Here is a 23,435-nt window from a genome sequence, read left to right as displayed (position 1 = left end):
TTTTACTGAATTGCTATTATATTTCTTTTTAAGTTTACTGATTTTTACAGAACTGGAATTATTTTTACTGAACCGAAATTATTTTTGCTAAACTAAACTTATTTTTACTGAATTGAAATTAATTTTACTGAACAGAAATTATTTTTACTGAATATTTTTTTTTTAAAAGGTGAAGTGAACAAGGTCTTACTTTTAATGTAATTTATATTAAGGTATATCAACCATCATCATAACTTATTTTTCTTTAACCTATCTTATTTGAATTCATTTGAACTTATGAAATTTGAAATAAGTAAAAATAAGGTTAACAAAATGGGATTTGTTAAACGTCGCCCGCAAATCTCCACATAAAGCCCACAAATATTTTTACTTTGACTCTTTTGCCCTTTTTCTAATTTTTACCGAAACCGTAATTCACTCTAACGAAGAATGTGGAGCTGGAGTGGATCGTCGAGGGACACCGAAGAGCCGTCATCGTCGCCGGAAAGCGAGATAATCCGGGGGAAAAATTACGAAAAGTAGGGGTGGCGACGCCGCCACCATGGCTGTGGCGTCCTGGCCAGACGCCGCCACCATGGCTGTGGCGTCCTGGCCAGACGCCGCCACCATGGCTGTGGCGTCCTGGCCAGACGCCGCCACCATGGCTGTGGCGTCCTGGCCAGACGCCGCCACCATGGCTGTGGCGTCCTGGCCAGACGCCGCCACCATGGCTGTGGCGTCCTGGCCAGACGCCACCCCTACTTTTTGTATTTTTTTTTTTTTTGTAATTTGTTAATTTTTTATTTATTTTTTTTTTCTTTTTTTTTTTGTAATTTTATTTAAACTTTTTGTAATTTTTTTTAAATTTTATTTAAAGTTTTTGTTTTTTTTTTAATTAAACATTAACACAAAAAATTAAACATTAACACAGAAAATTCAGATTTTAAAAAAAATATGTACATTAGAAATAAAAACATTAACACATAAAACAAAAATATTAAACATTAACAAAAGAATTCTGATTTTCCAAAAAAAAAAAATATTAGACAAAAAAAAAAAAAGTGGTAGGGCGCCTGGCCAGGACGCCCAGCCCCTGGTGGTGGCGTCTGCTCTGGCCGCCGGGACCAGGGGGCTGGCGTCTAACCTGGACGCCCAGCCACGGCGGTGGCGCCTCTGGAAAACGCCACAACCGTGGCTAGGCGTCCAGGTCAGACGCCAGCCCCCTGGTTCCGGCGGCCGGAGCAGACGCCACCACCAGGGGCTGGGCGTCCTGGCCAGGCGCCCCACCTCTTCTGGTTTTTTTTTAAAAAAAATTTTTTTTTAAAAAAACCCTGCCACCGTGAGCCGTCCTTCCCTCAGCCGCTGTGGCCGCCAAGTCCTTGCCTTGCCGCCTCAACATTGCCGTATTTTCGGGTGATTAGAGTGTGGGTATGGGTTAGATTTTTTTATTTTAGGTTTAGGGAAATAAGGTAAATTCAATATAGATTTGTGGGCTTTATGTGGAGATTTGCGGGCGATGTTTAGCAATCCACTAACAAAATAGACCCTTAGTATTATTTGCTTTTAGTTTATATGCTTAAATCCTACATTAGCATAGTTATTTGCCTAGTTTTAATTAAATATGCATGACGACAAACTTCATTATTTGAAAGTTTAGCACCTCTAAACACATAAAATATTATTACTACCTCCGTTACAGGTTATGTGCAACGATTTAACATAAAGTAGAGAGGAAAAATGTCTAATTGTTGCACATAACCTGTAACGGAGGTAGTACATCACATATGAATGTCCCACATCAACAAAAGAAGAATTTAATTTTACGAGGGTAATGAGACCACTTCTTATTCATCATTTTGTTTTTAAAATGTATTTTCCTCTGGTTTAGATGAATACAACACTCATTTGGGTGAATGTGTTCCATTGTTGTATCTAACAATGTATCAGAGCCCTTCACTTCATTAATTTGAGAGAATTCCATCTGAATGAAATTTGTACATAATAAATAAGTTAGTAACAACTAAAAAAATAATTAATACACAGTCTTTCAAAAAATAAAAAATAAAAAATTATAGTAATAATAATTAATACACCGTGTAAGGATGTAACATGCAATTTTTTTTATATTTTTTTACACAAAACATGCAATGTTAAGAGGGAAAAATTAAATAAAAAAAAAAAAAGTTTTTTTATAAAAAGTATATGTCCATTTTAATTAAAAAAAAAATAGTTAAAAAAATTATGCCCAACACACAAACACCTGAACACGGTTATAATAATTTTCAATTAGCAAATAATCAACATCCGACCTTAGCTCAGTTGGCAGAGCGGAAGACTGTAGTAGTTGCAGATAATCTTTAGGTCGCTGGTTCGATTCCGGCAGGTCGGATTTTTTTTATTTATTTTTTTTCCATTTTTAATTTTCTCTCTCCTCTTTCCTCTTACAACTTCCCCTCTTAAACCCCAAATTCCTGAATCATCTTCTCCAAAACCCCGTCAATGGCTTTCCACTACCTCTTCACCACCATAACCAAACACTCTCTTAAACCCTACTTTCTCTCCAAAACCCCCATTTTCTCTCTCCTCCAAACCTCCCTATTTTCCACCTCCTTTTTAATCACAAAAACCCCAAAAAAATTCAAGAAAAAACGCCAAAAACCCAGTCCCAGAAATACCCTTGTTCAACACCCTTCTTCCTTAATTACCCACTTCGAAAATCTCGTCAATCGCGATAATTTCTTCCGATTTCTCACCCGATCAAAGCAATTTCTCGCGAAACAACCCGAGCATATTCTCCGGTTAGATGACGCCGGAAAACTTTACCGGCAACTGGGTTTTCCCCGGGGAAGAAAGGTTAACAAGTTCGTCGATAATCACCCGCGTATTTTCGAAATTTACCGTCACGAAAATAACAAAATGTGGCTAGGTTTTACTGAATTTATGGAGAATTTACTGCAGGAGGAGGTTAAGATTATGGAGAGTATGGAATTAGAGAGGGTAAAAGTTGTTAAGAAGCTTCTAATGATGTCAAAAGATAAGAAAATGGCGTTAAGTAAGATTTATCATTGTAGGTTGATATTTGGTGTTCCTGAGGATTTTAGGGATTGGATCTTGAAATTTTCCGATGATTTTCGTGTCGTAATTGGGGATGATGGGAGTCGAATGCTTGAACTAGTGAAGTGGGATCCGGCATTGGCCTTGAGCGCGTTAGAGAGGGAGTTTATGGTTGATGAGGAGAAGGTGAAGAAGGCATTTAAGTTTCCTGTGAAACATGGGAAGGAATTGGACTTGGAGGATGATGATGTGAGGAGGTTGAATTTGTTGAATACATTGCCTTTGGTTTCGCCGTATTCTGATGGGTGGAAGCACGAGCTTTCGAGTTTGGAGGCTGAGAAGTATAGGGTTGGGGTTATACACGAGTTTTTGAGCTTGACATTGGAGAAGAAGGCTTCAATTCATCATATAGTTGAGTTTAAGGAGGAGTTTAGTCTTACTAAGCATACTTATCAGATGCTTAAGAAGCAGCCTAGGACGTTTTATTTAGCTGGTACTGAGATGAATTGGGTTGTTTTCTTGAAGGATGGGTATGATGAGAATGGGAATTTGATTCAGAAAGATCCTCAGGTTGTGTTTAATGAGAGGTTATATAGGTTTGCTCAAATGCAGTATCCTGGTGAATTGTGTCGCGACAGTATCAGTGAATGATGGTGACGAAAATATGCTTGATCAAGCAAGAAAGATGGGGTAATTAGATGCTCTTAGATAATTTTGGTTGTCAATACCCTTGTGTTATGCATTTGTATACTTCATGAGTCATTACTACTGTCTTAGAAAGGTCTGATGAAAATTTAGTTACCAACAATGATCTTTGCCTCTTTGGCCTGTAGTTTTCTGACATAAAATACAGTAGATTTAATGTGGCTAGTCTCAGTGTTAGTATCTCTGTATTGTTTCAACTCAATCCTCAAAGATGAGTTCTTTAATCTCTAATTTTCTGCTTGTTTCTGAACTTGCTGTCTAATATATTTTTGAACTGTCCAAACTATGTGTGTATGCAATTGCTTGGTATAACATAATAACATTGTGTAAGGAACACCTGATTTTAGATGATCTTTATATTTGACAGCTCAAATAGATCGAGTTAGTATTTAGACAGAATTTTCCATCTATCACTAACTTCTTTGGGTCATATTTGAGATGAATTATTATGTGCAGGTTTTCATATTTCACAAAAAAAAAAAATGCTGCTAAATGAAAAAAGTCAGATGGTTTTCCACGCAATGAGGTTTTCGTAGACTGAAACACCTCCCACTCCATTAGACATGTTATACAGTGCAGTCATCCAGAAAAATGCCAGGGTTCTATTATTAATTTATTTTGAAGAAATGAAGACAAACAATGATACAAAACCAACAGCAAGGAATATACTTTGAACTCAAGTTTATACATTTTATTGCCTGCTTCCTTGCTGAAGAGTTGCAATGACGCGTTATGATCATCTTCAATTAACTGATTACAGTCCTCGTCTTCAGCCTCGACTGCTGGTTTGCTTGCCTTTTCGCCTTGTTCCTGCTTCTCTGCCCAACACTCGTACTGCTCCTGCCAGTGCTAGATGACATCAATCCACTCTGACTACTCTTTTTCACGGACTTCCTGCAAGCATTCCAGTTATTGTTTCGAGATGAAGATTTGGCAATAATATCCATTGATACCTCTCGAGCCTTCTGTGGATTAATGGGTTGCTTGTTTAGGTATGCCAACTTAGGGAGAAGTCCGCAAACAGCTCTCCTAAGCTGGTCACTGCTTAGGTTGCTGTGAATCGGGTTCCCCAAAATACTGAGTGCCACTAAAGAATTGTAGTTGGCAACAAGCTGTCCTAGAGCCTTGGTTGTGGTTATTTTATTGAAGCTAAGGTCCAGAACGGTAAGCTTCAATAGCCTGTGCAGCCCCTCAACTTCACTGATTTTATTGCCTGCTAAATACAATTCCTTGAGCAATATGCAACTTGAGAGTCCTGTGGTTAATATAATAAACAATGTGAATATATATTTCAAACTATGTGCAGGTAATTACCAATCCAAAATTTGAAGCAAACGATCAATACTACCATGACCAATACGAGAGATCCTGTTGTAACTCAGATCGAGTACCCTCAGTCGAGTTAACTCTCTTAATCCTTCAATGGTAGTGATCCTGTTCCTGGATAAATCGAGGACATGAAGGCCCTTTGGAAGTGATCCTTGAGTAATTTGAGCTGCAAGATAAACCAGAATAATGAAAAAAAATATGTTGTCAGAAACTCAGGGCGTTTTATCATTAAATCATTTATGCCTGGATTATACTGCAGAAAATCAGAAATGCTTCTTGTCTCAAACAAGATTTTGATTCAAGTTCATACCAATTGAGTTGTTCGATAGATTGATTGAACGAAGACTTGAGAAGTGTGATATGATGGGGATAACTTTCAACCCCATCCCTGATACATGAGCCACAGTTGAAGACGAATTCAGAGACTGAATCACACTGTTGGCATGCTGGAGTTCCTCAGATAAGTTGCTTTTGGTATGTCGGGAGGAATGAGTTGGATATTTTGCCATTGACTCATCGGCCTTAGGAGAAGATGGGAAGACAATTTGTTCATCACCATTCTCTTCTTCAACGACCGGGGTTGTTGGCTGAAACTCTAGGTCTTTCACCCAGTCATCTACCCTCTTTAACGAAGATGATGACTCCCCTGAGAAAGCAATCCACTGATTCTGAGGCCATAGCCCTGAAAATCCACCCTTCAATCCATTTTCTTCTTCGTGGCTACTCTTGTAACTGCATAATTCAGAAAATGAGCCTGCTGATTCCACCTTGCAGAGCTGCTTTGCTCGATATGGTTCGAGTGTGTCAGATGAGTATCCACCTTGCTGATTGACAGTAGCAAGAAGGGACGACATTCTTGATTTAGAAGCAATTGCTGGTTTCTGCAAATTCCTGTGGCTCCAAAGGAAGAGCTTCCACCACATTCTCTTGCTCCTCGAGGGAAGGATCTGACTCGAAGAGTGCTTCTTCAGCATCACCTTATCAGCACTGCAGTGAGTACGAGCCGATGACTGGCTGCAAGGAGATCTCATCAAAAGATCACCCCTTACTCTATTTGCAAGTTCCTGTAACTGCTCAAATGACTGTGTTTTGGAGGGTGGCAATTGATCAGCTATCCTCTTCAGCACTTCCCTCGAGTCAAGATTCGAGCAAGAACGTGTAAGTTTCGGTGAAGCCCATCGCTCTTCCCTTGCCATTCCCGGATCACTGACATGCCCACCTTGGCCTATCTCAACCTCCTCATCATTAGTACCCTGCTCAGCACAAGGACTTCCAATCTGAAAACTCGGGTTACTCGAATCAATGTCGCGGCCTTCAAGATTTGAGTCAGAGTTCTCCCTACTCATTGGTGACTTTTCGTCATGTTCATGTTCATCTTCACCTTCATATGCCACCTCTACAGCCTCCTCCTCCTGACCCTTCTCAACAGGGTTCATCACCTTCACCTCACATCTCGAAATCTCAGTGACATCGAATGGCACCGGAACACTAAACGACGTCGATTTCAGCTCTTCCTCATGCTCAGAAGGCTTCACTGGGTGCTCCACCTTCACTTGTAAGGTTCTGTTCTCATTAACATTCTTACATTCTGATGAAGAAACAATTGCATCCTGCACAAAATACATCATTTCATCATCAAAATTCAAATTCACAAACCCCCCCAAAAAAAAACATTTCAATTACCAAATCAAATGAATTATTACCTTCACCTTCTTCTTCCTTCCAACTAACTTGGAAAAACAATGGAATAATGCCATACTTTCTGGGTATCTAAATTCAGAAAAAAGATTTCCAAAAAAAAAAAATTGGGAAAAATAAAACTTCCAAAAAAAATTTGTTGGATTGTACGGAGAATTTGACTTTGTTGTACCTCAATGAGTTCACCAAAAATTAAAGATTTACATCTCAACTGCTTTAAAAATTAAAGAACAAAAACAAAGAAAAAGATTAGTTAGGTTGGATATTAGCCATAATCAATGGGTAAGCGCCAAACCAATGATTTGCAAACAAATGAAAAGCAAATTTCATCAAAGATTTGCGCGCAGCACACCCTCCACTGAGGAGAGATCACTAATATCTTGGCCAGAGTGTTTTTATGCGCACCAGTCTATCTTCTGTAAGTTCCTCACTGTTTCAATAAACAAATCAAATAACACAAATTTAGATATCATAATCACAACATATCGGATACTCGAACACTCGTACTTAACGTACCCGTGTTCGGTATCCATCACTTCAAGTCGAGTCCGAGTAACATAGATTATAATTTGGATAAAGAAGAGTAGAACGAATCACAATATATGAATGTGTAAAGCACTTTAAAAAGTGCCCGACAAGAAAATAAAGAAGGGATACAAAATTATCAACTTTTTTGACAACTAAATAAAACACTACACAATCAATATCTCCCACCATGAATACAGTTTTCCATTAAGAAAGCTTAATTGTCGGAGAAAATGACATCAACTATAACCAAAAAAAAATCACTACACTAAACAAAATGCAATTCTTAAAAAGGGTTATAATCAAATTAAATCCAAGATTATACGATGAACTGGGTTTTATTTATTTTTTTTAATTTTGTTTATACCTGTGAAAGTGAAGAACTCGAAGAAAGAGCGGCGATGAAAGAGAGGAGGGAAAAAGAGAGAAGATATTCGTTACGACTGAGGAAGGTATAGTAGATTAGTAGTAGTAGAAGTACTACGGAACCTCCAAGTGTAAATATTGTAGGAGAGAGAAAGTGGGGCCCAAAAGGTGGGTATTTTGTGATGGGTATTTTGGGCCTGGTTGGGCTGGAAAGATGTTGGTTGTGTTTGTGTTGTGTACAAGTTCTAGAAATTATTAGAGAATATATATGTAACACGACTCTTACGCGCATCATTTATTTTATTGTTTTTATGCTATGCCATTATTCTTGTAGTGTGGTCTATTATTAAGTCAGTCTTATCTATCTTATAATTTTATGAATAATGGTACTAGATATTCAACGAATATAAAATTAAAAAAAATAATTCAATGAATATTGTTTTATGTGCAAAAAATGTGTAGAAGGAAGAACAGATGTGAGATGAGTATACATGGCAAATTGGCAATTATTAGGTTGGAATTAGTTTATTGCCATTTGTTCATTGTTATTTGACAAAAGGATGAATAAATACACATATATTTTGGGTCCACTTTTTCTAATAACTAATACAATTCAGGTGAAATCAATGGCTTTCTTGTTTTATTACTCCGTATAATTAATATCCAATTAGGGACTGTTTACTTCAATTTAATTTTATTCAGTTTAGTTCCATTCAGCTCCAATCAGTTCAGTTCAATTCAGTTCAGCTCCTAATTTCCTTCTCTTATAAAATATTCATTTCAGCACAATTCAGTTCAATCCAGTACAGCTCGGCTCAATTCAGTAAATGTGAACAGACCCTTAGTCATATTATTATATGTTAGTCGGGCTTACCGATCTTCGATTATTTTCCAATTCATTGTTGGATTCTATAGGGATTGTGTAGATAAATTTTGATCAAATTTATCAATTTTAATACTTTAACTAACTAAACTAATTGACATGCATATTATTTGTTAAGTGAAAAAAATTTGATAATAATATTAAAAAAATCTAGCCAGTGATAAACCTCTTTTTTTTCTATATTTTTTTACAACGGATAAAAAAAAACAAAAAAAAAAAAAAAAAAAAAAAAAAAAAAAAAAAAAAAACTACAAATTACTACTAAAGCAAATGTAGCACAGCTTTACTAGCAATTTGATGATGCATTGATGATCTACTTTGTGAATACTACATATTAGAAACACAAGCCAATGTTGTCTTGTCCATTTCTTTTAAGAAGAGTAATAAGGGATAGGAATATGTAAACACTATGAGTGACTAATGACTATTAATAAGTAATTTAATTCTAAGCAAAAGAGATAGGAATCTGTAAACACTATGGATCTAACTAACGGAAATAATAACTAAAACTGTTAAGTGGTAGTGAAATTTAAATTATGTGATTTTAGATGGTAGCAAAATAAAATAAGTTTTTAATGGGTAGTAAAAGTGAAACCGGGGTGTTTAAGTGGTAACAAAAGTAAAATTTTCCTTAAGATAACATAGACCCTCCCGTCCAAAAAAAAAAATACAGACCCTAAATGATGTTGAATTAAGCTTCCTTCTCTTTTTTGTCCTTTCTCTCTTCCTCCTTAAACCCCCTTTCTACGGAATTGAATTGGTTGATGAAAGCCCCTGATATCTTGTTTATTTACTACTCGTAGCTTTCTACTTATTTGAAGCTCATAATAAACCTTCATTCTCAATTTACTCGAGAGTATTCTAACCTAATTTCAATCCATTCCTCATATTGGGTTTTACAAAAATTAATCTAATGAGGCCATAAGGATTTATGCGGTGTGTCATAACAAAAATCAATTATACGCATACAATTAATTGCATACCATTAATTCTTGTTCGATTTTAGAATTACATCAGATTAAAGATCCTCATTGTGAAATATTGTATCAAATAACGATGTGAAAAGAGGATATTCATCAATGTCAAATTTATCCACAATGATTGAGGTCCCCCCCCCCTTTTTAGGAAACAAAATATGTATATGACATGATATGATTGTAGATGTCATAAGACATTAATACTTTTCTACTAATTAATTAATTTTAATTTTAAAAATAACTTTGAATTAACAAGTTAGTTTATTTGTAAATCCAATTATTATAAGTTGAGCCCATAATATATTGTTGTGAGCTTTGTGCAAAAATGTCAATTTTTTATATGTGATACTCCTATAAAACAGAATGGTTAAAGAGGCATGAATGATAAAGTAATTGAGATGTTTCTTGCAAGCTTTAAATACACAATTTTATTGGTGTGCCAAACTTTCCGTAAAAATTGTGCATGACAAATTGATACTTGTATAGCACGAAATTCTCTCTCACAATTAGAATTTTGTTTACAACTAAACATGGGCAACGGGCCGTGCCGTGTCGCCGCGGGCCGTGTCTGGCCGTGCCGCGGTGGTGGGCATGCCGTGCCGGCTTCGCGGCGGGCCGTGCCTAAATTTGGCACACCCTAGCCCACGGCACGGCCCACGTGCCTGGCGGGCCGTGCCGTGCCGAGCCGCGGGCCAAATCGTGTCATTTTTTTTTTTTAAATGAATGTAAAAAAAACGATATATAAATATTTTTTAGTAAAACTTAATTTTATATAAATAATGTTATTAATTTATGTTTATGTTAATGTTAATAATCTTAATATATTTTGTTTTAAACAAACTTTATTTTAATTAAGGTTATAAAAATTATTTATCTAATTATGTTTAAGTTTATATAAATAATTTTATTAATTTAGCAAAAAACAACAATACATATAATAAAAATTAAATTACCACTACCGTGCCACGTGTCGTGCCGGCGTGCCGACCCACGGGCCGGCCACCGTGCCTCGTGCCGTGCTCGTGCCGATTCCCAGATTTTTGTTCACGGCACGGCCCACGGCCCACAGGTGGGCCGCCGTGCCGTGCTGTGCCGGCGATCGTGCCGTGCCGGAATCGTGCTGGGTTCGTGCCGCCCGCGTGCCGGCACGGCCCATGCCCATCTTTATTTACAACTTCAATTCTTCAAACATTATCTTAATTCTTAATAAAGCACCACATCTCACCAATTTTCTCTCTAATGGAACAATCTTAGAGTACAGAACTGCGGAAGGAGTACTCCTCTTTTCTTTTCTTTTTTTATGTTTTTTTTTTATTGATGTACCCCTAGTTTATATTTGAGTTGCTATAGTTCTGGATTTTTGGCCATCAATTTTTACCATAATTTCAAGAAAATAACTTGTCAAAAAAAAAAAAAAGTTCCGATAAAGGTTTAATTATTCAGATTCAACTTAAACTATTTAAATCGGATACAATTTAAGATAATTTTGGATAAGTAAACCCTTAATACACCCATTTTCATATTTCGGTACTCTTATTTGATAAACCCTATATTACTTTATTTTTATTGTTCATGTCTAATGTCTTCACTAATCTATCATGATAACAAGAGCATACAAAAATCTAGTACATGATCTCTCCTAATCTTTGATTTCCACTGTTGATATTTTGAAGGCGCTTATGCCAGTGGGAAGCCCTATCTTTACTTATTTTAACTTTTTTGACTTCTTGGTTTTTTCGTTTTTTTTTTTAGGTTTATAATAACAATTCCTCATTTTGTGAGTGAGGAATTTGTTTCCCTCGAAAGAAAGAACTTTTGATCTTCTTCGATAAACAAGGGCCCTGTTTGGGAGAAAGATGAAAGCTGAAAGCTGAAGCTGATTGAGTTAGCTGATTTTGACTAGCTGATTTTATTAACTGATTTGACTAACTTATTGTATTAACTGATTATATAAAAGTGTTTGGTAAATAGCTGATAGCTTAAAGGTGATTGAGTATGTGAAATGACCAATAAGCTAATTGTGGGGTAGGTAGTTTAGATAGGATTTTAAATTAAATGAGGTTATAAGTGTCATTTCACAATAATTAATGAATAAGCTAATTGAAAAAGCTCCTAAAATGAGCTTTTTCAAAAAGAGCTTATTTAGTGGAATAATCTCTTTCAATAAGCTTACTACCAAACACTTGTATTAGCTTGTTTGACTAGTCAATCAGCTAAAGTTAGTCAAATAAGCTAATATACCCCCAATAAGCTTATTACCAAACAAGGCCAAGGTTTTTTCTATCTCTTTTAAAAGACGGGATTTTTCGACCTCTTTCAAATAACAAGTTGTTCTCTGATCTTAAGTTATGCATGCAATACGATTGAGGTTGATTGTTCGGATTCAAGTTATATTACAAAGTTATCACAAGAATCCCAAAATAACTAAGCAATGACGGAACCAAGTATAAAGCTGTATGAAACAACCAATTGAGAATGTCGAATTGTTATATCTATGTATTCGGATTCTTAGCTCGATTCTTATAATTTGATTTTGTTAAATATGTTTTAAAATCTTTGTTGTAAATTTTTAAATGTAAATGTTGTATGACTACTTTAATGATAATTAGAGTCTTTTAAGACTCCTTTCAAATTAAATTAAAAATAAAATCGAGTACAACAAATGACTACAGACAATATACCTACCTTTATCTCAAAGGATAATTATAATTTCATATATCAACCATTGATCTGAATTTCTTCCTCAAATTTGCATATAGTATACTGTATATTGGACATGCATCAACCATGACAATTGTATGATTAAAAAACCAAGAATAGTTGACAATGGAAATGACATAAACCTTAAAGTTAGGTCTACCTACAATTTGATTAATTTTATTTAATCGTAATTAAGTCATCCTTATTTGAATAATTATCAATTCCAAATCAGGTGGTTCAACGTACAAATCATTTTATCCAAATAAACAGAAAAAAGGTGTTTTTTCTTTCTCAATTAATTTGGGCTATTAGGGCCCATTAGCACATGATGTCTCTCATAACTGACAAAATAAATTGTCAGATGTCAATCTTCTCCACGTTAATCACAACTCACCCAAAAACAAACAAAATTAGATCGCTATCGCTAGATACAACTATACAACCTCATCATAATTTTATTCGACCCCCACATCTCCCCTCCCCTTTCCACCTCCACCACCTTATCTGGCCGGCGAAATCCCAACCATCATTTTGGCCACCGCTGTACCGATGTAGTGTGTATTTATTACGGAGTAGCTATTAAATAGTGAATAGCTATTGATTAGGGGATTTTTATCCACCAATCACCGTCTGACAAGTGGACCAACCAGGTTCCGCCACGTGTCCTTCACAAAGGCCAACAGGAGCTTGCCACGTGTCAATCACAGATACGTCCTCCATGGACCACTTAAGACGCGCCACGTGTCCACCCATGCCAAATGGGACAACCGGCCATCAAGGCCCAATTCAGTCTAGAGGCCCGATCAGCCCTAGGTTTACCTTAAACCTAGAGAGTTGCACGCTTCCCAAGGCTATAAATACCCGATTAATCCTCATTAATCAGAAACCGAATAATTAAGAAATCAAGCAGAGAAGAACAGACTCGTTAACAACCGGCTAATCTCGCTAACAACGCAGATTACCAACACTAAGCACTCTCACCTAGAGAGATCTGATTACTTTAATTTCTGTATTGATTACTCCTTAATCAGGTACTAACTTAACCGTTGGAGGCGGAGCTCTCAGGAGTCTCCGTTATTTTGCAGGTACAGGCGTCCGGTTCCAGTCTCGGAATTGTAACTCTCCCGCAGGACATCAGAAAACCCCGAAACATTTGGCGCCGTCTGTGGGGAGAGTACTTCAGAGATGGCATCCAAGTCTGTACCGACTCCAGAAGAGAGGCGTCCCCTAGACGACCCTCAAGTTCAGTCGGACCATGATACCGAAAGTGAATTTGAAGTTGAAACTCATACAGCTCCAGACGGGACCCTAAGGGCCCGCCGTACCCGTCATACTGAAATAAGGGAACGAGAGTATCTTCAAACAGGAAGCGAGCCAGCAGGCGCACCGCTTGCTCGGCAACAGCCGACTGATGGGTCTGCTCCCATCACAAGGAACGAACTCATGACCTTCATGAGGGGCTTCAAGGGAGAGATCCAAGAGTTGATCAACAAAAAACCGCCTGCTTCAGTCAAAGAGCAGTCGGCCAAAAAACCTTCCACTTCACTGAAGAGGAAGCCAGTTCAAGGGCGAGAGGCGACTCCCCATCCTAAATCTAAGAAGCGGGAGCCGTCTGCTCTTGACTTCACAAAACTCCGTTATCCTACGGGAAATAGGAAACCGGTTCGTCATATTCAGGCGGACGGGTCAAAGCAAACGTTCACAGATGCTCGGCACCTGCTAGAGCAGAAGAAGAGTGACCGATTATCAGAGTCGGCTTCTACTTCAAATTTTCAGGACAGTTTGCGAAATGCCTCGATGAGGCCAACTCAGTCGTACCATGAGAGTCAGTCAGGCGGCACCTCCCGTCAGTCCGGCTTTCATAGTGCGCAGGCGGTACCAAATTTGCCATTTGTGCCGCAACAACAATATTTTATGCATCCACCTCCATTTGGTGGACCTGCAGCAAAAAACGTTCAACCTATGGACTGGCAGCTACGGCTGCTTAGACTTGGTGAACAGCCGTCGGCCTTCTCCAAGGAAATTACTGAAGCCGCTCAGCCGGCCAAAGTAAAAAATGTTTTAGTAGGCGCCTATGATGGCACTACTAACCCGGAAGACCATCTGATGGCATTCACCAACCTGATGTACCTTCAAGGGTTGGATGATCCCACTTGGTGCAAGTGTTTCCCAGCGACTCTCAAGGGAATTGCACAGCAATGGTTCGGCAACCTGCCGACTGGTTGTGTAAACAGCTTCAGGACGCTTGCTTACTTATTTGCCTCCAACTTCGCAATGAACATCCCTGCGAAGAAAACGACCCTTGATTTGGGAACAATTCAGCAGGGTGAAAAGGAGGGGCTTCGTTCCTACATCAGGCGGTTCAACCTGATGAGAATACAGATTCAAGGGTTACCGGATGAGGTAGCTTATACTGACTTTTTTAGAGGTCTCAAAGACGGGTCTACCTTCAAATTTGATTTAGTTCGAAAAAGGGTGGCGACTCTTCAAGAGGCCTTGATTGAAGCAGAAGCCTATATACAGGCGACTGATCTGTGTACAATGAAACAGTCGGACGGGAAGAGGTTCGACAATAGAGAGGGACGACAGAAACAGTCGTCCAACAAAGATGAAAAAAGAAAAGGGGTCTGGGCGGTTGATTCCTCTAAACAGCCGGCCCAGAAAAAGAAAAAAGAATTCAAACCATACTCCCCAAAGTATGTGTTTAACAAGGATAACCAGTTTATCCTAAAAGAAATAAAGGGACGGCTCTCAATTGAGAAGCCGCTCCCCATGAAGGGTTCTGCGAGCAACCGGAACCAAGACAAAATCTGCGCTTATCATGATGACATTGGTCATCACACCAATGACTGCATCAGTCTCATGCGGTACCTAGACCGCTTGGCTGATCAAGGTGATCTTGACACTTATGTCAAGAAATCTACGGGGAATACTTCCTCAAAAAAGCAGTCGGCCAAAAAGAACCAACAGGCCGACAGTTCCGATACAGATGATGCAGTCGTCTACACCATTGCAGGCGGCTTCTCAGGAGGCGGTCCCACTATTAGGGGCAACAAAGATAATATAAGGCGGTTAGATGTAAATTCCGTTCACCAAGAACGACCGTCCAAATATACATTTCCTGAGATTGTCATCACTGAAGAGGATCTAGGAGGAATAAGGGGGCCGCATGACGACCCTCTCGTTATTGAATGTAAAGTGGCCAACCAGAGAGTTGTTCGAATCCTCATAGATACCGGGAGCTCTTCAGATCTCATCAGCAGCAAATGTCTGTCAAAACTGAAATATCAGACGGACTGCATACATCCGGCCTCCCACCCTTTAATAGGGTTTGGAGGAGGAGTCGTCCACCCACTGGGACGAGTAGATTTACCCATTCGCCTGGGCGAAAAAGGGGAGGGACGACACATGGTAGTCCGGTTCCTAGTGGTAGAGGAACTCTCTGCCTACAACATGATTCTGGGTCGACCAACCCTGAATAATTCCAAGGCTGTTATAATCCCGTCACTTATGCTGCTTAAGTTTGAAAGGGACAATGGAACAGTCGGCTCCCTAAGGGGAGATCAGAGGATGGCCCGAGAGTGCTATCTCTCGGATGTCAAGCCCACTGTTATGGCCACTGGGTCAAGTGGAGAAAAAACAGACCTTGACAATGTCAAGGAAAGTGCGCCTGTTCAAGAAACAGGCGACAAGAAGAGAAAGGCACCCCAGACTGAGTCCGCAAGAAAAGCAAGAAAATAGCAATCATTGGCAGAGGACCGGCCGGATGAGTTCCGCCCTCAGCCGGCTGGTGAGCATGCGGACCTGATATTAGACGACTCCCATCCTGACCGAACAGTCAAAGTAGGGACGACTGCTCTGAGAAACCTTGGGGACGACTTTCACAACCTGTTGAAAGAATACAAGGACATCTTTGCATTTGAAGTCCATGAAATGTCAGGCATTAGTCCTGATCTGGCAGTACACAAACTCGCTGTGGATCCGAAAAAGAAGCCGGTACGACAAAAGAAACGGAACCATGGTGAAGAAAGAGGTCAGGCGGCAGCCGCCGAAGTGAAAAAATTACTTGATGCAGGGTTCATTCGGCAATGTTACTTCCCAGATTGGGTTGCAAATGTGGTGCTTGTTAAAAAGCCGAATGGCACCTGGCGAATGTGTGTAGACTACACAGACTTAAACAAGGCGTGCCCCAAAGACAGTTACCCTCTGCCTAAAATTGATAACCTGGTCGACTCAACAGCCGGCCATGCCTTGATGAGTTTTATGGACGCCTATTCTGGCTTTCATCAAATTCCTTTATGGAAGAAAGATCAGGAGAAGACGGCCTTCGTCACTGATCAGGGATTATACTGTTACACGGTCATGCCGTTTGGTCTTAAGAATGCCCCGGCTACCTTCCAACGAATGATAAACACAGTGTTCTTTGATCAGATTGGGAGAAACGTCGAGGCATATATTGATGATATGATTGTCAAGACTAAACTTCAGAAAGATCATCTGACGGACCTCCGAGAAACTTTCGCCACACTCAGGCGGCACCATGTCATGCTCAATCCCAAGAAATGTGTATTTGGAGTTGAGTCTGGGAAATTTCTCGGATTCCTTATCAACCAGAGAGGAATAGAGGCGAACCCTGAGAAGGTACAGGCGGTCATTGACATGCAGTCGCCTCGTACCGTCCGAGAGGTTCAGAAGTTAACAGGTTGTCTGGCGGCCTTGGGAAGATTTCTAAGTCGATCAGGCGACAAATGCCTATACTTTTTCCAGGCAATTAAGAAAAAGGCAAGGTTTGAATGGGGGCCGGATGCTGAGGCCGCCTTCCAGAAATTAAAGGTTCACTTGCATTCCTTGCCGAGGCTGGTCAGCCCTTTGCCCAAAGAAAATCTCTACATGTACCTGGCCGTCTCTGATCATGCGTTAAGCGCGGTGCTCCTTGCTGAAAGGGACGGCTGTCAACTTCCGGTCTACTTTGTCAGTCACGTACTGAAAAATGCCGAGTTGAGGTATCCCCTAGTGGAGAAATTTGGTCTTGCACTCTTCATGGCTGTTAAAAAAAATTGAAGCCCTACTTTCTGGCACATGCAGTCGTCGTGTATACCGACCAACCGATCAAGCGGCCCCTTGCCACCATGGAGTCCTCCGGACGAATGATCAAATGGGCCATAGAAATGCAGAGTCTCGAAGTTACTTTCGAGCCTAGAAAAGCAGTGAAGGGGCAAGCCTTTGCTGACTTTATTGTAGAGATGACTCGTCCTCCAGACTCTCAAGTTCCAGACCAGGTCTGGAAGGTATATGTGGACGGAAGCTCTACTTCAAACGGTTGTGGAGCAGGCGTCGTATGTCAATCTCCAGAGGGCGACAGGTTCGAGTATGCTCTACGCTTCAGTTTCCAGGCTTCAAACAATGAGGCAGAATATGAAGCTTTACTAGCCGGGATCCGCATGTGTAAGGCGGCCGGAGCAAGGAAAATAGACGCCTGTTCTGATTCACAACTGATAGTGAGTCAGTACAATGGCGAATACGAAGCAACACATCCGGCCATGATCAAGTATTTACAGGCGGTCCGACAAGCAGTCGGCTCCCTTGAGGATTTCCATCTGATCCAAGTGCCGAGATCTGAAAACAACCAGGCAGATGCACTTTCGAAATTAGCATCATCCGCCTCCTCCGATACTCCTCGAACTGTGTTTTGGGAAGTAATGGAGAAGAGAAGCATCGAGGAAAATCCTATTGGAATTCTAGACAGAAGCTCAACCTGGATGGATTCAATCAGGGCATATCTAACAAACGGGACACTGCCGGATGATCCTCAACAGGCGGCAGCATTGAAAAAACGAGCCTCCTGTTTTGAAATGATACAAGGAGAACTTCACAAGAGGGGGCACCTTCAACCCTTCTTAAAGTGTGTTACTCCTGAAAAGGGACGAGAGATACTAGATGATCTTCACTCTGGTTTCTGTGCTTCCCATATAGGTGGTAGGATGCTTGCTCAAAGGGCAAGGCGGCAGGGCTACTTTTGGCCTACTTTGGAAGCAGATGCAATGGAGATGGTGAAAAAATGTGACAAGTGCCAAAGGTTTGGCAAACTAATTCACCGTCCGGCTACTGACCTCACTACCATTCACAGCCCACTACCGTTTGCTAAGTGGGGCATGGACATTCTGGGTCCATATACGCCTGCTACAGGCGGCAAAAGGTATATACTTGTTGCCGTTGACTACTTCACTAAATGGGTAGAGGCGGAGGCTGTAAAGGGAATCAAGACGAAAGATGTAATTTCATTTATTTGGAAAAACGTCATCACTCGGTTCGGGGTTCCCATGTCTATGGTTTTCGATAATGGTCCCCAATTTGAGACGCCTGTTCTCAAAAGCTGGTTGGGAGACCAAGGAATTGCACATTACTTTGCATCTGTCGGCCGTCCACAAGCAAACGGCCAGGTAGAAGCCTTTAATAAAATCATCTCAGACGGTCTCAAGAAAAAGATTGAACGAGCAGGCGGCCTATGGGCAGATGAACTACCACATGTTCTTTGGGCCATTAGGACGACTGAAAAAGGGGCGACTGGAGAAACTCCCTTCCTCCTAACTTATGGTGCAGAAGCTGTTCTTCCAATAGAACACTACGAGCCGACTCTTCGAGTAATGCTATATGACGAAGAGGCAAACTGGGAAGCTATGCGCCTGGCATTAGACTCACTTCCTGAAAAGAGGGGCAATGCTGTTTTGCGCCATGAGATCTATCGCCTGAGAATGACTAGATCATACAACAAAAAAGTACACAAGCGTCCACTCAAAGTAGGGGACTTTGTACTTAGAAAGATGGAAGCAGTCGGTAGGGCTAATGAGTCTGGCAAACTAACTCCCAACTGGGAAGGACCCTACCGAATCTATGCGGAAGTCAGGGACGGTACCTACCGTCTGGAATCACCAGACGGACAACCGTTGCCTCGAACCTGGAATATAGATAACCTTAAAAAATATTTTTTCTGAATGATGTAAAGTAAAGAGCTACTTAATAAAGTTTGCACTTACTATTCAATTTTGTATTACGAGGGGCATGCCGTCTGTACCTTTACAGTCGGCTACTCTCCATTGAGTTTCTCACTCTATCTTTAGAGGGGCATGCCGTCTGTTCCTTTACAGTCGGCTACTCTCCATCGAGTATTTTACTCACCATACTTAGCTAAAAAGATTAGGGCCTGGCCGATCCTGTACCTAACAGGCGGCTACCCTTCTTTTACTTAGCACCTACGTTCACCAAGAACTTACCAAGGCCACTGGCCGAATGGTCAGACCAGGCGCCAAGCCACCTGATCAAAACTACAAAACTAATTCGACCTGTCCCAACATCATAGCAGGCGTCCGACGGCATCCCTCCGGATGAAATTTGTCGCAGAGAGCAACTCCCTTTTGGGTGGAACATTGTTCTATAAACTAATTACACGGCACCTATACGACTGTCCCAAAGGGCAACCACGTAGCCGTTTTTGAGACAAGGATAACTCTATCACTAACCAAATCAGTGGTAGCAGTTGACATCTGAGTCAGATAACCGCCTGTATTACTTGGGATAAATGCAGGGGGTACCTATTGAGTTAATAGCCAACAAACATTGGCGAATCAAGGGGTCTAGCCGGCCTACGCCGCCTGGTACCTCTACTTCTCAAACAAAAGTGATGGCGACTGAGTAACTCCAAAGTTAACTCATAGTCACTCCTTCAAATTTGGTATGGAATCTAAAAAGTTTGAGTCGTCCGCCTGTTTTAAACAAACGAGGGCACTCGAACCCCTATTCCTACTGGATAACCTATTGAGTTAATAGCCAACAAACATTGGTGAATCAAGGGGTCTAGCCGGCCTACGCCGCCTGATACCTCTACTACTCAATCAAGATTGTGACAAAGACTAAGTAACTCCTATGTTAACTTAATAGTCACTCAAACTTAGTATGGAGCCTAAAAGGTATGAGTCGTCCACTTGTTTTTAAACAAAGGCTCTCAACCAATACTCTTGCTAGGTTAACAAATAACGAGTTAAAAGCCAACATTGGCAATAAAGGGAAACAACCGGTACCCGCCGCTTGTTTTCCTACTTAAATTCCTTGGCTACTAGGTAATTCTATTTACTTGGTCAAATTGAATAAAGAGTTCGAATACCGATTGATTAAATGGCCGACTGATCATCTATCCTGGAAACAGACAACCAGTCGTCCAGGGGCATAGGCGGCATACTTACTATTTGTACCTGTCTTAACGTTCGGCCATACACAACAGTCGGTCAAGTGAGCAAATTTCAAATACTTAGACAAATTTGAACAAAAACAAAAAGTTTGATTAAAATGAGCCGGCCATAAAAGACCAGCAGAATATTCAAAACCCCGGCCCCCTGGCCGGGTAATTACAAAGCAAACGGCACGCAGGCCGTGAAAAGAAAAAAATACTTAAAGCTTAAGAAGGGGGCAGTTCAGTATCAGCAGCAGCCGCCTGGTCAGCACTCTTCTTGCTAGACTCGGCCTTAGCTGCATCATCTTTTGATGCCTTACCCCCAAGTGGCACAAGCGCCACAACCGGCTCTTCCTCCTCCAACGCAACGTCCAACGCCTCTTCTTCAGCAGCCGCCAGGATCTGTTGATTATATATTTCCGAACACTGGCGGTACGTTCTTTCCCATGAGGCAAAGTCGGCACTGGGGAACAGTCGTTCCCAGGTCATGCGTTGGATTTGGGCGGAGTCTTCCACCATCTCCCGGACGAGCTCTTGTTTCTCTTGCTCGGCCTTGTCCGAGAGCTCTTGGGTAAGACTCTTCTCCTGGTTCACCAGGCGTTCTTTTACGTTAGCCAAAGATTTCTCCATGGCTTCGTAAGAGTGCATTTTCTGGCGAAGGGGTTTCAGCTCGGCTTTAAGTTTGGTGACGGTCCCCTCCAGCTCGTCAACCTTCTTTTGGGCCGCCTCTAGCTGAGCCCGAACAGCGGCGGTCGCCTGCGCCTGATAATAAAGAAGATCAATGGTCAGTACTTCATTTTGGGCAATTTGAAACATTGCCTTATCACAGCTGGAGGCGGCCATAGCCTTTGCGGCCTTTACCTCTTTGTTTTTCCGATCAATCGGCTTGCGAAGGCTGTTGACTCGGAGCAGGGCCTAAGTACAAAGAAAAACAGGCGTCAGTTTCCAATCAAAAGAGTTAACAGGCGTCCTGAACTCAAAAGTTCAAAAAGGTGCTAAGTATACCTCAGCTAGGATCCCCGAAATTCCATCGAGGTCAAGGGTGCCGGCACCCTTGACCGCCTCCCTGTCAGAGGGAGGAACTACTTTAACCATTGACTTGGCTACCTCAACCAAGTCAAGTCCCTGGGGGCCGGCTGCATTAAGTAAAAGGATAAAACAAGTTAGGCTTAATCAAGAAGGAAGCAAGGGTGAGTTTTTTACAAGTGAGGGTCCATACATCTAGGCGGCCCCGCCTGGGTTTTTGAAGAAGTGGCCGGCTGCTTCTCAGCCGCCACTGTTTTCCTGGAAGACCCAGGAGAGCTGGCAACAGTCGTCCTCCGGGCCTTGGGGTCCGGCTGTTGCGAGGAAGAACCCCTTGGAGTGCCAGACTGAAAACAAAAAGAGTTAGTATATGCATATTACAACTAAAAGGAGAAGAGTTTTCAAAGCTTACCAAGGGTGCCTCCTTGCTGGGGGAGTCGACGTACGACTGCTTCATTAGCGAGACCCGCAGCATGGCCGCCGCAGTCTTAGATGCTGTTATTTTACTCATGGCGTCGGCTGAAAGAAATAAACAGCAAAGTTAGTAAAAATCCCAAGTAAACAAGGCGTGAAAAAACAGAGTATTCGACAGGCCGGCTACCTCTAGAGCACCGACTGCCGAGGCCACAGGCGGCCAAGAAGTACTCGTCATAGAGCCACTTGAAGCTCGGGACGCAGTTTAGGGGTACTTGCTCTCGTACCCCTGAAGTAGAGTTCACCCTAGTCTCTACTTTGAAGAGTCCTTTGTCTAGGATCTCTTTTTTAGCCTTTGGGGGAACAGGCGGCATGCTGCGGCCGCCTGCGAGAAGAGGCGGATCCCTGTTCCACTTGTTAAAACGTTTGTTCAGCTCCGTGTCTGAACTCTCGATAATAAGGAAGGTGTTCCGCCAATCCTTCCATTTGTTTGCCTTACCTCTCGTCATGAGGTAACCCCTATGGCTTGTTAATTGATACCAGCCGGTACCTCCCGACTTAGGGGTCCGGCTGAGATAGTTCATGTGGGCGAAAGCCTCAAAACTTGGCTCCACCCCGTTCAGTTCGCACCCGGCCACATAGCCGAGTACGTTAACCCAAGAGTTGGGGGCTAACTGCCATAACCCCAGATCATACCCATCTAAAATCCGCTGAACAGCCGGATGTAATGGGAAGCGCAGTCCAGCTTTGATGGCCGCCACATAGCAGCCAAAGCAGCCGTCACCATAGCTGGTACCAGCCGGCCAGACGACAGTATCTTCTGGATCCGGCACAAACAGTAAATACTCTGAGCCCATTTTGTGGTTAGCAATAAAGCTCGCCACGTTATCTCGCATGGTTGCGATCCGGCCCCGGGGCACCCTGCAGTAGTAGGGGGCGTTTTCCTCTCTGTAAGAGGCGGACGGCTCTGCCCAATTATCCCCCTTCTCCACTGCATGAGAACTTCTCGCCTCTTGTAGGCGGCTATGTTTTTCTTCTGAGCCAGAAGAACTATGGTCAGAAGAGCTGGATTCGGACTCGTCCCCTGACGAGTCCGAAGAGGACGACTCCTCCCCTCTCCTAGAGGGGCCCGCCTCCTCTCCCTTAGAAGGAGCAGAAGGAAAATTAGACATGTCCACGGTAAGATGAGAAGGGAACACCTTGGTCCCTCTCTCAGAACTGTCAGCTTGACAGTCGCCTCGTTCTACATCTGGCGCCTGGTCAGATGTTTCGCTAAGGAGCACCCTTTGGGAGGAGCCGTCTGAGTTTGATATCATAGCAGTCTTTTTTGTTCTGGCCATCACGTTCTGCATAGACACAGATTCAGTCGGACTTTGTATAAAGGGCAAAGATGGGTCCAGAAAAGGGCAGGCGGCACTCCTAGTCCTAGATTCAGCCGTCCCCGGTGACCGGCTGATCACTAACTTAGGGCGTGTCGTGTGCTTCCATGGTTCCATTTCAAAAAATAAAAAGAAAATTAAGAGTAAGAGAACTGAGTTACCTGAACGGGTGACGGTTG

General features: G+C 41.6%; 2 protein-coding genes and 1 non-coding gene across 3 annotated transcripts; 2 read left to right on the top strand and 1 right to left on the bottom strand.

The window, feature by feature from the left end:
* Window positions 1–1,691: 1,691 nt before the first annotated feature.
* Window positions 1,692–4,215, top strand: LOC110706598. Its single transcript, XM_021884536.1, has one exon. It carries the CDS (start codon window positions 2,479–2,481, stop codon window positions 3,682–3,684), a length of 1,206 nt encoding a protein of 401 aa, XP_021740228.1. The 5' UTR covers window positions 1,692–2,478; the 3' UTR covers window positions 3,685–4,215.
* Window positions 2,284–2,368, top strand: TRNAY-GUA. The gene is given in 2 exon segments: window positions 2,284–2,320; window positions 2,333–2,368. It is a non-coding gene; the product is annotated as a tRNA-Tyr (tRNA).
* Window positions 4,216–4,320: 105 nt separating the features above from the next.
* Window positions 4,321–7,939, bottom strand: LOC110706597. Its single transcript, XM_021884535.1, has 5 exons — window positions 7,658–7,939; window positions 6,771–7,195; window positions 5,378–6,677; window positions 5,087–5,233; window positions 4,321–4,993 (listed from the first exon to the last, which is right to left on the bottom strand). Exons 2-5 carry the CDS (start codon window positions 6,822–6,824, stop codon window positions 4,485–4,487), a joined length of 2,010 nt encoding a protein of 669 aa, XP_021740227.1. The 5' UTR covers window positions 6,825–7,195; window positions 7,658–7,939; the 3' UTR covers window positions 4,321–4,484.
* Between the last annotated feature and the right edge of the window lie 15,496 nt (window positions 7,940–23,435).

Source organism: Chenopodium quinoa, unplaced genomic scaffold (assembly GCF_001683475.1).
Source record: "Chenopodium quinoa cultivar QQ74 unplaced genomic scaffold, ASM168347v1, whole genome shotgun sequence".
Classification (NCBI taxonomy): domain Eukaryota; kingdom Viridiplantae; phylum Streptophyta; class Magnoliopsida; order Caryophyllales; family Amaranthaceae; genus Chenopodium; species Chenopodium quinoa.
Note: the sequence above shows the minus strand (reverse complement) of the source record. Positions and strands in the feature narration are given on the sequence as shown.

Coding starts and splice junctions, on each gene's coding strand:
- LOC110706598 (XM_021884536.1), top strand. CDS start 2,479: ATGGCTTTCCACTACCTCTTCACCACCATAACCAAACACTCTCTTAAA.
- LOC110706597 (XM_021884535.1), bottom strand. CDS start 6,824: ATGGCATTATTCCATTGTTTTTCCAAGTTAGTTGGAAGGAAGAAGAAG. Junction 5,234..5,377: donor TCTATCGAACAACTCAATTG/GTATGAACTTGA, acceptor TTTATCTTGCAG/CTCAAATTACTCAAGGATCA. Junction 4,994..5,086: donor GATCTCTCGTATTGGTCATG/GTAGTATTGATC, acceptor TATTAACCACAG/GACTCTCAAGTTGCATATTG.